This window comes from Nanorana parkeri, unplaced genomic scaffold (assembly GCF_000935625.1).
Source record: "Nanorana parkeri isolate BGI_ZX_2015 unplaced genomic scaffold, ASM93562v1 scaffold555, whole genome shotgun sequence".
Lineage (NCBI taxonomy): Eukaryota > Metazoa > Chordata > Amphibia > Anura > Dicroglossidae > Nanorana > Nanorana parkeri.
The window spans coordinates 559,137-572,091 of record NW_017306823.1 but is presented as its reverse complement, the minus strand read 5'-3'; the positions used below and the strand labels follow the sequence as shown (position 1 = coordinate 572,091).

Below are 12,955 nucleotides of genomic sequence, written 5' to 3'. Positions count from 1 at the left end.
CCCCCTTCCACTTCAGGTGCCCCCCTTCACATCAGGAACCTGTTCACATTAGAGTACCTCCTTCACATTAGCAGGCCTTCCCTTTCAATCAGAAGCCCCCCTTTCACATTAGGAGCCCCTTTCACATCAGAGCCCCCCTTTCACATCAGAATACCCCCTCCCCTCACATCAGAGTCATACCTTCCAATCTTTGGATGGTTTCTGCAGCATGGTAGAGGGTGGGAGGCAGAGCAGGTCAGGATGGAGGAAGACTTTCATCCTCTTCTGAATGCTGTGGGCAGTCCTGGATGCCACCTGCCCTGTATTAGCATCATGTGTTTCCATGGTACTGGCGGCCATCTCACCTGCACCACAGAAATGCATGATGCTGTGCGAAAAATATGATGGCACCCCAAATGTGAAGGACTGCTGTAGCTAAATAGGAAATTAAACCATGTATGGTATACATAATACAATGATAGTAGTTTCCTGGAATAAAAGAAGTAAATCAGGGAAAAAATCATTTTACAAAGACAATTACAAATCAAATCCATATTTAAATCTTTAGATTTTTAAATTACCAATCTAAGGATCCATTCCACTTTTTGAGATAATGTCCATAAGTTTTGGAACATGATGAATAATCTGTCATCCCTTGTTGGAAAAAGGTTTTGAAATGTAAGTTGGGAAACAAATGGAAGTTGAAAATCATGTTATGTAGCAGTTTCTATGGTAGAAGATTTTATTCTCTCAATAAATCCTATTTCTGGACTAACCCTTGAGTTTAGTTCAGAGACATTTGTGTCTCTGGACCAGCCTTTCTCACCCAGGGTGCTGTGGCACCCTGGTGTCCCTTCTGGCTTCCTCAGGGGTGCCTCAAAATTTTGTGGTAGTAGGACTGTGAAGTGAAGGGGAGAATGAAGACTGAGGTGAAGGGGGCTCCTGATGTAAGGAAGGAGCTCTGTTGTGAAAGGCGAGGACTCTGATATGATAGTGGGTCTTCTGATATGAAAGAGGGGCTCCTAATTAGAAGCCTTACTGATGCAATTGGTGACACTGATGTGTGTGTGTGTGTAGGGGGCGGGGGGGTGATCTTGATTTGACATGGGCACTTCGATGTAAAGGGGGAAACCCACTTACCCACTTTTTTGTTTTTATGAGGGGTTCCCCTTAAAATCTATGACATTTTTAGACTGGGGTGATTTGAGATTTTTTATACTTTAAAGGGTGCAATGACTGAGAAAAAAGGTGGAGAAACGCTGTTCTGGACTATGGCCTAAATGTAATTTGTGCATTTATTTTGTATTTGCCAGTAAAAGGTAAGGTATAACCTTTAATTCCAAACATTCAGAGGAAAGAAAAAAGAGTGCCAGAGTGTTTACCGCATCAATCACAATAACCTTATTAAGTTAACTTGGTATGCAATGTTTTTAAGTACATCTACAGTATTTAACAGTGTAGATACCATCTATCATTACCCAAATTACAGGATGTAATGTTAAGAAATAAATGCTATTTATTCAATACCTCTCCCTTTGTTCTAGATACTGGCGGCTGTGCCATACAACTGGAGCGGTGTTAATCTCCTCATCTGTTCTAGCACTCGTGCTATATTTATTCCACTTTTTATAATGTGTGTCTACCCAAGTGGGAAGCCAACGTTTAGTCACCCTGCCTGGCCATGCATCTTTTCTCTGCTCATGGGAATCACCAATGGGTATTTTGGCAGTGTACCTATGATTCTGGCATCAGGACAAGTAGTGCCAGAACAAAGAGAACTGGCAGGTATGGAATTGTTTTATTTAACCTATAGATATTAGGATGCTGCCCTATTGAAAGTGTAGATGCACACTAAATTGTGATATATATTAGGGTTGCACAGATAACAAGTACAGTACTCGGTACAGGTACGAGTACCTGTACCGATACTATAAAGGAAAATTACGGTAAGTATGAAATACAATTTTCCTGTTATATACATGGATACTGCTAATTGGACTGTGAAGGAGCAACAGCAGGTTGATGAGGTCATCCTTCTGTTCCCTCCTCCTGTCAGTTTGTTCCTTGTCAGCACATTTATATGTGGCTCAACCTATTAGCTCCCAGTTTTGCCCCCCTCTCTCCTAGTCTAAATGCTGCTATAAAGGGTATTGCAAGAAGCTGATACCAGGTCAATCTCAGGTACTTACATTGGTTGCATTCAAAACAATATATTTAATGATTTATCAATCAATATAGAGCTGTATTAATTTGTGTCTTATATCTGCCTGTAGTTCTGCTTTAATATTCATGCAAAGACTTGTGGAGTTTATTAATACAAGTTAACGTCAACATTAAAATTAGTTACTTTTGTGGTGTGATAACACAAAGCGCACTGAGGTGCATTACTATACGCATTGACGTGTGTTGTGTTAGGGCAGCTCATTTATGTGAATGCTTTCCATAACACACTAAAATGCACCAAAACGGTGCATGTACTTTTTTTTGGAAGGCAGTGCATTACAACACAGGGTAGTGTGTTACTATGCACTAAAACACATGTGTGTTAGCAAGGTGGGCAATGCACAACATGTGTGTTTATGTGTGTTGCGTTGATGCATGCATTCCCACAGTACAAATGTGTTAATCCAGCCTTAGAGATTCTGGTTAAAACTAAATTAACCAGTCTCTATCAATAGAAACTTATGTATGTAGAAATATTTCTGTTATGCACAAATGTTTATAATTGTACATGCGTGCAATAGGATGTGATGCAGTAAGTGCATGTTCAGTAATTGCAGTAATATTTGTTTTTTTGATGCAAGGTCTTGCTGTGTTGGAAGTTAAGGTTGGGCTTATAAGGTGCAAAATAGATGCTTGATGCTCAACTATTTGTTAGGTGTTTGTGAATACAGAACCCTTCACCACAGAACACATTTGTTTACAAAAAATGGTTAGCATTGCTGGCAATTACTACAAAATGCAATATGATAGAGTGGCTTGCAATGTCCTTCATTGGCGGTTTGACTAGTGTTCTGGCAGAGTGGCAAGGTGTGGCTGTAACGTACTGTTACAGAACAGCACGGGTGTTTCATCTCAGTTTCAGAGTGTCAGATTTGCTGGCAAGTTAAAATAAAATGCAGCCTGGCAGTCTCCGTGGTTAGCAATTTGAATCTGGGATGAATGCTCACCTTTCACCTCGCAGTGACCCATCATGCACACCCCAAGCTACATTGGAGTAGCTTAAAACTTCCTAGAAACTTCTTTAGAATGGCACATTTTAGCTCAAACCTCAGTATGTGGCAAGATTTGAAAATAGCTGTTCAGCAATGGTCTTCATCCATTCTGACAGAGCTAGAGAAATATTGTCATAAGGAATGGGCAGACATTGTTCAATGGTTCTGCCAAGTCTTGACTCTTGATTGAAATTTTTGCAACCAACTAATCTTGCTCTTTTTGATGAGTATAGTACACAGTATGCACAGATAAGTACAGTATATTTCAGTTTTGCTGTTTATTTCCAATTGAGGAGGTTTCCGTTTACATCATGTCCAGGAAACACAACAGGAAGTAAGAGGAAAAAGTGAGGTGAATTTCCATCTTAAATTGGTGTCCAATTGGAAGATTTCCCTTCACCTCCTGTTCTGGTGACAACTGTAAAATATTGGATATTCCATCACTTAAACATTTGTTTTTAAAAATGTTAAAAACTTTACTGAGGTTCTTATCCTTCCCTACTATATTCAAAAGTAAAACAAACAGTTTTGGCTATCCATACACTTTACATTTTGTATCCAAATAAAAAAGAATGTTTCCATCTTTACAGTGCAAAGAAAGGTAAACTTCAGATGACAGACACACATGCAGGCACTAAACATCCGTCAGGATTGGTCTATAGTTTTGTGCATTCTCCAGTTGACCAAACATGCAGGTTTAGCAGAGAGGGGGAAGGGATGGCAGACACCTCTCAGTACCAGCATATCTTGGAAACGACACGACACAAGAGCTTTCCTCCCCAGAGATGGCAGTAATTAAGAAGTTTATGTAAAGCCTAACTTCAGTCCAAATTTTTGTTAGTTTTGGGGACAGTAGGGAAGAATAACTTTTGTCAGCTTCTTATTTCTGTCAGTAACCCAGCTGGAGAGATTTTCTCTGACTTCCCATCCTTGTGTTGCTTGTACAAGAAATAGAGGGTCCGGTTGACGCTGGGACAGGAAGGCATAGATGGCTTTAAAAGTTCTAAACAATGTTTTTAGCCATTTACTACTAATGCCATATCAGGGCTTTGCTTGCTCTTTAAGGCCCCGTTCACACCAGGGCGGTTCGGCCGTGCGGATTTGCTCTGTGCGATCCGAACCGCCTCCTGCTCGAATTCCTCCCTGACCCTTTTTTGCCGTGTTGATTAGTGCGGTTTCCATACAGCTTTCAATGGAACCGCGTTTTTAATTGTGTTTCAGCGCTGAAACGCATTTAAAACCCCCAAAACCGCCCTTTTAAAATCCACACGGAAACCGCGCTGATCCGCAACCGCTCTGGTGTGAACGGGGCCGAACACTTTGTCCTAAAATCAATAGCATGCATACAAGAATCTGTGCACTATGGGTGAACTTTGGTCTGTTTTTATTTTACAGCCGCACTGTGGTCTCGGTTTGTTTGCTTTTAGTTATTTGTTTTCTCTTTTATTCTGCAGGAAACACCATGACTGTTTCGTACATGACTGGACTAATGCTTGGGTCAGCTGTGGCTTATTTTGCCTACAGTTTATCTAGTACATCCCATAGTATTTGCTTCCAACCAGAGACATATAACAGCTCATTGCCTCCAGAGATTTAAAAATGTCAACCTCAAAGTTGGTTTGTTACTACTGAGACATTGGCAATATTTATTTTAATTCTAAAACACATTGTTGTTGTTGTTGTTGTTGTTGTTATGACAAATGCTGTTATTGGACATTTCACGAGTGTTGAACTTTTTGATAAAGCCACGTTTGTGCAAGCACATGCACTTGATGGAATATCAAATCTGACAACATATTTACATGAGTATACCACTTTTGTCATTTTGCCAAAGCCTTTTTGTGTGGTTTAATTTGATAAAAGTCTGTGTTTTGTTCATTTATTGTTCTTTTCTTCTTTTCTTTATATGTAACACTTTTAAAACAAAAAAATGTGTTTGATATTTTTTATAAACAAATTACATCACGCAGATTCATATGCAAACTTAATTGTGAGTTGTATGCCTTGCAAAACTATAAACAAAAGGATATTTCATCATAAAATTTGCTTGTGTCATTTTTTGATTTGCCACTGTGTAGTAGAGGCTATAAGAAAACTTAGGAATTAGCTGCGACAAAAAAAAAGAAAGTAATTTATGAAACAGGATAGACATTATGATTTGTTTTCACTTGTGTGTTGTTTATTCACCTTAGAGTGCATGGCACCTACATTTAATGTCACCCTTTAAAAGAAAGCTTTGCAAAGTTTGGCAGGAACTTGAAATTCATGGATACATTTACATGAATACATAATTACTTTCCATTATGACTACAGAATTGTACCTTTCATTAAAGAGAAAATTACCTACAAAGAATGTTTTTTGTCATGCGGTAAGCAACTAAATAAACAACATAACATTTTTGTCAGATGTGTCAATGTCTGAAACAGTTTAATTCCTTCTTACCCTTTGGGCACAGTCATGTCAAATAGTTATTTAGTCACAGAGCAGTGTTGAGAATCTGGGGCTCCCTCTCTGAAGGTGTAAATATTTTAGAAGACACCAAAACTACTGATTTTCTTTTGCTAATTGCTCACCAATTTCTCCCTGAATTTAAGACTTCTTTTTAAAGGTCTGCGATGCATGCAACAAAGACAACTTCATCCCCGTGAACGAAAAAAGTGAATCATGAAATCACAACACACAAGGGTGCTTTTGATCCTCCTCTGAAAAGGAAGGGCCACAAATCCCTGAACCCCCCAGGGCACAAGGCTCCTGACAGGGGCAGGGAACCTAGGTCCACCCTGCCAGACCTCGATCTTTAGGGAGCTACTGAAGTAGGTCCTCCAAGTACTACATAGGAGCTGTCCCGGAGATGGACCCCTTGTCATGGTGCACGGAGGCGTCCCTCACCTGGCAGCCACAGTGTGTGGAGACACCCCTCTCCAGATCTCCTGGGACCACAGGCACGTTCCCAGCGTTTCTCTCCTGTGGCTGTGCCTCAGAAGCATGGTTCTGTGCATCGTCGTGCGTGCGTTTCAGGAGCTGCGCTAGTCACGGCGTCGGGGCCATCTCCCTTGGTGGTGTCACATGCGGGGAATCCTGGTGTGACATCTATAAGCCCCTATAGAGATCCAGCATGCACAGCAACTGACAACATGCAAAAACTCACTTCCTCCCAAGGAACACAAGCCTTTCAGCAATACACTAAGCACCGCCCTAACTCCACCTCTGTTTCCACAGGAACAGGGGTGTTGCCTCCAGTCCTGGGCTTTAAAACCTCACAACACTACTAGCTCAGTGCTAGGTTAATCTAAAGCCCTGCTCACAGAGACCCAGCGTTTGTTCCTGTATCTTCGCCCCCTGTTCCTGCATTCCTACCCCCAGTTTTAGACTACCGGCTACTTGAGCCTCGGACTGTTTTCTGGACTACTGGTTCTACGCTGCCTGGCCTGAACACGGAACTCCATTACTACGGCTTGTCTCACCCCTCTGGACTTTGTATTTGGACTGGTTATCTCACCTGCTTCCTGCTACTGGGATCCAGACCTGGCGCAAGGGGCTCTGTCCTGCGGTATGTGACGGCCCTACGTGGAGGGAGGTAAAGAAAACCCATAGAGGCCACAGAACCTTCTCCCAAAACATCAGGTCGGGCCCCGAAGGTACCCTCACCCTCCAGCCTTCTGTGGGGTCAAAACATGCAGTCATGCATAAAAACAGCATGAAAATAAATTAAAAGGTGCCAGTGCACAAACCTGGCAGGCCATTTGACCGAGATAAAAATTGCTCTGGGCTAACCAAAAGGCCTGCCTAAGAAGTGCGGTGCAGATAAAAGCTTACGGTGCCGTGACTAGTGAATCATAGTGGGTCCCAAACCCATAGTGATTTTCGGCACCCCTGCAACACCATCCCAGATGGCACAGCACCGCGGGCCTCTTCTCTTCCAACCCTCCAGCCAGACAAGTGCAGCCACATTCCCATCAGAAGGCATTGGCACCAGAGAGGTTCCTGCCTACAACTGGGGACAAGCTCAGCATAACCAGGCCAGAATCAACCCAGTAAGAAAAGGAAACGTCCCCAGTACCAACTGTGATGCTAAGGAAATCCAACAGGATCGCAGGACACAGATTTTGCAATAAAAGTAATGATTATTAACTTGTAATATCTAAGTCCGTGTCTATTACCCTCACAATTTTAGTATCATCTGCAAACCCAGCAACATGGCTATTAACATCCTCCCCAATATCATTAATAAGCAGGCTAAATAGTATTGGGCCTAGTACAGATTCCTAAGGCACGCGACTCTTGACCTTAGACCAATGTGAAAAAGACTCATTTATCAATACTTTCTCGACCTTGGGAGGGTAGGAGGCTTCGGCAAGAGGGCAACACCACCTTGTCCTTATGTAGAGCCAAAAAGGAAAAAATTTGAAACATGCCTTGCAGAGGTGGAAGCAACATGTAAAGTGGAATATCCCTGATATGGATATGAAGAGCCGAGAGAACCAAATTCAAATCCCAAAGAGTGACGCGTAACTGCACAGGGGAAGCCACATGAGGGACACACTGTACAAAGGTCCTAATCATAGAATGGGAGGCAAGTGGTCTTTGGAACTAAATTAAAATCGATGAGATTTGTACTTAAGGCAAAATGGCCCCTTGATGGTACTCAGGCCTAATTACAAAAGGTCAGCATTAATCTCACAGAATATTTCCTGGGATGAAAGATTCTTTCCATGCACAGAGCGAAGTATGTCTAACGTGTGATAATCAACCTTGCAGGAAGCAGACTAATGGCATGGGATTTAACAGTCATGCCATTAAAGCGACTGTGAAGAAGGATGGTATATCAGTCCTTGGGACATAGTTACATAGTTACATAGTATTTGAGGTTGAATAAAGACATTAGTCCATCAAGTCCAACCTATTAGGATCTCATTCTAGGAGTACCCGTACCCCTGTATATTATGGTCCCTTAAGAAATCGTCCAAAAGTTTCTTGAACAATTCCACATTATTTGCTGAAATCACCGCCTGTGGCAGTGAGTTCCAGACCCTAACTGATCTTACTGTGAAGAACCCCCTTCGCCCCTTGTGCTGGAATTTTTTTTCCATCAATTTTAGGTGATGGCCTCTAGTTTTTGTAACGGTAAAAAAAAAAGGGAACAGTTTAAAAAAACTGACAGAAAAGGAAAAAGAGTTTTTAAATACTAAAAAAGGGTCTAAAAAGGAAGGGAGACAACAAGTATTCAAAAAATCAAGCACTCAATATATCCCAAACAGTTCAAATCCAAATTTTTTACGCCACTTAGCTCCCAGGCAATTTGTTCGCCAAGCCCTGTGTGACAGTAAATCCAAACAGTCTAGAAGGGCCATGGTGCATTTGCCAGAAGACTTACCATATGGGCTTACCATGTTCGCCTGCACCAATCCAGAACAATGAGAATTTCCACAATGCCCTTCTTCTGAATCCTGCCGAGCAGACGCAGAAGGTGTTTCAGGGAAGGAAAGGCATAGATTAGGCTGTACCGATCCCACTGAGCCACCAGAGCATCCACTGCTTCCACCAGAAGATCCTTATACCTGCAGACAAACCTGTCCAGTTTGTTGTTAAACCTGGAGGCCAGAAGGTCCGCACCTGGCATCCACTACCTGTGACACAGGTTCTGGAACACTTCTGGGTATGGGAACTATTCTCCTGGATCCAGGCACTGCCAGCTCAGAAAATGTGCCTGCCAATTGCCCACAACTGGAATGTAAATGACAAAACAAGGCTGCCAAGAATAGAATCCTTTCTACCTTTCTTGCCCATGGCAAGACGTCTGGTTCTGTACTGATGGTCGATGTGCGCTACTGTCGGGTTATTGTCCAACTGGATCTTGATTGGATGACCCTCCAGTTGGGTTGTTTAGCATTGTAGGGACACCAAACCACCTGAAGCTCCAGAATGTTAATCAGGAGATAGGATTCCTCTGCTGTCTATGGCTCTACAACGGCAAAGTGTCTAGGACCCCATCCCAGCCTGCCTGGTTGGCATCTTTTGTGAGGTTCCGCCAAGATATCAGAAGGATTTCCTACACTCTGGAGCTGGGTTTCTGAGGCACCAGGCCAGAGAAAATCTGGTCCTTGGTTACAAACAAACTAGTTTGTCCAGAGACAGAACAGAATTGTCCAACAGTGATAGGATGTTGAATTGTAGAGGTCTGGAGTAGAACTGGGACTGCCTTGAAAGGAGGCTACCATGAACCCCCGAACTCGCATGAAAAAATGAAGAGTCAGTTGACCCTTGGACTAAACCGTCCGAGTCTGGAAGCAGAGAGTATGAAGTTTTCCTTGTGGAAGAGTTAGTTTCATTGTAAACTTCTGAAGGATCAAGCTATAACTGGAGCTTTTCAAGGGTATTGGATTGCAAAACGTTTGGGAGGTGTAAACAGTTTATCAGGAGTTTCCCAGTCTGCATTCAAGACGTCTGGGAATACAATATGTATGGGAAAAGTTTTAGTTGCCTTGGGGCCTCTTAGGGATTCGAGACAGGTAGCTGCGCTTGCTGAAACTACAAGCTACTCCTCTACTTTTAAATTGGCACACTGCATCAATGAGAGTTGAAATGGTCTGCGACTTCTCAGGGACAACACCATCCGGCAAAGATTTTTGAGATTCTTCATCAGATAGAGCCACTGCAGTTGAAGGCTCAAGGGCCACTAAAGCTGCAGGCAGGTCAGATAATGATTCTGCAGGGGAAGCTGTTGAAGCATGCTTATGCGTTCAGAGTATGGAATCAAAGTTGCGATTTGGCCCAAGAAATCCTCCTGGGCTAAAACTGAGGAGGAGGTCCCACTTGCTGGAAGGAAGGTCCAGAGGAATGTAGGGATCCAAGCAGGGGGGCTTCTAGGCTGTCACTGCCAAGCTCTTGAGAGAGAGCACTAATAGAGAACACTGAAGAGCACTTGATAGAAAAGTTCAGAGATGCAGGCAGCTCTGAACTTTTAAGTGGATGCTGAGCCGGAGGGACACGATACAGTGGGACTGCTCCTTATGTGTTTGGGATCTCTGATATGTTGCACTGCAAACAAAGACAACTTAGATATAATACAAGGCAAAACCTTGGGTACTCATAAACTGTTTTCCATGGCATTGTCTGACTGTATCTGTACTGGGAGACCCTGGAGGTGAACAGTACAATGCAAGAGGGACAGCTGAATCACCTTGAGTTCTAGTACATTGATGGGTAAACATGACTTGTCCAGACGACCAACGACTCTAGGTTGACAAACACCCCATCACTCCACCGGAGCCATAACGGTAGAAATCTGTCACTACCATCCAGTGAAAAGGAAGAAAATACATTCTGGAGAATATCGGAGAATGAAGCCACCAGATAACAGATGCCATCATCTAGCAACTCACCCAAATCTCCATAAAGGCCCTTTGGAGGACCTGTGTGCAATGTTGGGTAAAGGGGACTGTTTCAATGGAAGCTAAAATGAGACCCAGTTGTAAGATGACAGGCAAAAATGTGAGGCTGAAGCTTTCAAGGCTTCTCCTGCAACAGTAACAGGCTGTGCCTAGGCTTCGCTTGTGTCCAATACAAGACCCAGATACTCAAAATTAAAACATGTGAATGGACACTTTTTAAAGTTCAAGATCCAGTTGAACTCCTGCAGTTTGAATAGTTATTGACAGGTTGTTTTTCAACTCTGAGGAGGATTCCACTTGCAGAAGCAGATCATCCAGATAGCCCACTATCAAGATCCCTTAACCCCTAGCCTGGAAGATGCGTCTTTCCTTCGCCTGGGTTGCTCGGGGAAATTTAGAGCTACTTACTTCATACGGGGATCTCTTGGCCTACATTGTCAGAAAAGTCTGCAGACCCTGGCATTCCCACCCTAGGCTTTTGGAAACATTGTCATCTTCATCATTTCCTTTTCTCCCTCTCAGCCCCATCTTAGTATATTAGACGCTATCTATATTCGATCGGGAATGCTTGCAACATGGCGCTTCCACAAAGCTTCTCTCCTTTAGCTACAAATTACCTCTACTCCATGCCACAGACCGGCCACTTCTGTTTTTGGATAAATGGGAGCGCGATCTGGATGTTCACTTCTAATGTCAGCCAGACATTAATTGAAGAAATCGAAATATGTGCAAACAAAAAGAAAGGAATTGCAAGCACAAAAAAGGATATGGCTCCCAATAGGGATACCTCAGTACTATCTTCTTGATGCTTGGCAGAAGACTGTGTATGACTTTAGCAGATAGGGGTTGGCCATCAGCAGGTACCGCCCCTAGGCTGTTTGTACCTAGCATCCCACTCCTGCGGGTGGCATTATAAACCAATGGTCATGATTAAAATCTCCCCTGTATTCTTCAAATTCAAATGGAAGAGAAATGGAGTTTGCATGTTCTCTCTGTGCTTGAGTGGTTTTCCTTCGGGTACTCCAATTTCCTCCCACACTCCATAGACATGCTGGTAGGTTAATTGACTCCTGCCTAAATTGACCCTCGTATGTGCATGTATGGATGTGAGGTAGAGATCTTAGATTGTAAGCTCCTTGAAAGCAGGGACTAATGTGAATGTACAAAATGTAAACCGCTGAATAAATTGTTGGCACTATATAAATATCTGTAATAAATAAACGAATAGCTGTATGTCTTGTAAATGTTGGTCCCAACATGATCCACAAGCAGTCCGTGCATTGGAAACTCACTTACCTCACATAGTATTTATATGTATATGATAGTTGCTAATTAACTAAGTATTAACAGAAAACTAGCACTGGCAGCACCCACATTTCTCTTGCGATAGGTTTCTTTAAGCCAACTATTATCCTTACTGCTAGGGTAGAGCAAAAGATTGGCTTAAAAACGTACCTCTCATGAAGAAAATGGTGCTCCTTACACTAAACTCAGGGGTTAAAGCTTAAAAATGCATTTAAGTGCCTTAACTATTAACAATACTGTACCTGATTTGTGTATCACTCGGCTGTAGATCCTCAAATCATCTCTAAATTTGGCTGACACCGTCCTTCCTTCTGGAGGGTGGCTACGTTTGCTCCATATGGTCTCTGTGTGTGTTGTAAAGTAGCCACTGCTCCAAGGTCACTCCTGTGATAAGACTACAATCTCTGGTTTAGTTTATTAATTTGTATTGCGATTGTAGTCCATCACGGGAATGAGCTTGGAGCGGTGACTACTTTACAACACACAGGGATGCGAGAATCCCATCACCGATGCCCAGGAAATTAAGTCACTTGTGCCAGGTGGGTGTTTGTTTTCTACATTTAGCCCTGCTTGCCCGTAGAGTGGGGTTGCCGTCGCTCATTGTCTACAAGTGATGTGGGTGGCTGTACAGCCGCCCACATCACTTGTAGCAGCCCGCTTGTACTTTTACAATTTTGGTTAAAATTATTATTTGTATCATGACAAGTAGATTGTCATGAGGGACACGTAGATTGGGCCCCCGCTTCAGTCCTTGGACAAATATATATTTTTTCAAATGTTCACACCCCTGAACAAACACAGGCACCATGGGGAATTATGGTAGCCACCCTCCAGAAGGAAGGACAGTGTCAGCACCAATTCAGAGATGATTTTCCTGAAGGAAAATCTGCGCTGTGAGAAATGGTGAATCGGTGGTGAAATAGTGAGAATGCTAGTTACTGTTGGTCTGTTCCAGTGCCAATTTCTAAAGGGTCGGGATCCAAATGAATCTTCAGGTCTGAACTGTCTGCATTACAATGTGTATTAGAATTTTAACAGATTGTTTCTGCAATAAAAGATTGTGC

At 42.7% G+C, this 12,955-nt stretch overlaps 1 protein-coding gene across 1 annotated transcript in view; it reads left to right on the top strand.

Moving 5' to 3' along the window:
- LOC108791502 (equilibrative nucleoside transporter 4-like) overlaps window positions 1–5,119 on the top strand; it is a 58,348-nt gene extending 53,229 nt beyond the window's left edge. The window contains exons 10-11 of the mRNA XM_018562008.1: window positions 1,524–1,764; window positions 4,649–5,119. Coding sequence (XP_018417510.1) covers window positions 1,524–1,764; window positions 4,649–4,791 — 384 coding nt within the window. The 3' untranslated portion in view covers window positions 4,792–5,119. The remainder of the gene's footprint in view (window positions 1–1,523; window positions 1,765–4,648) is intronic.
- The last annotated feature ends 7,836 nt before the right edge of the window (window positions 5,120–12,955 follow it).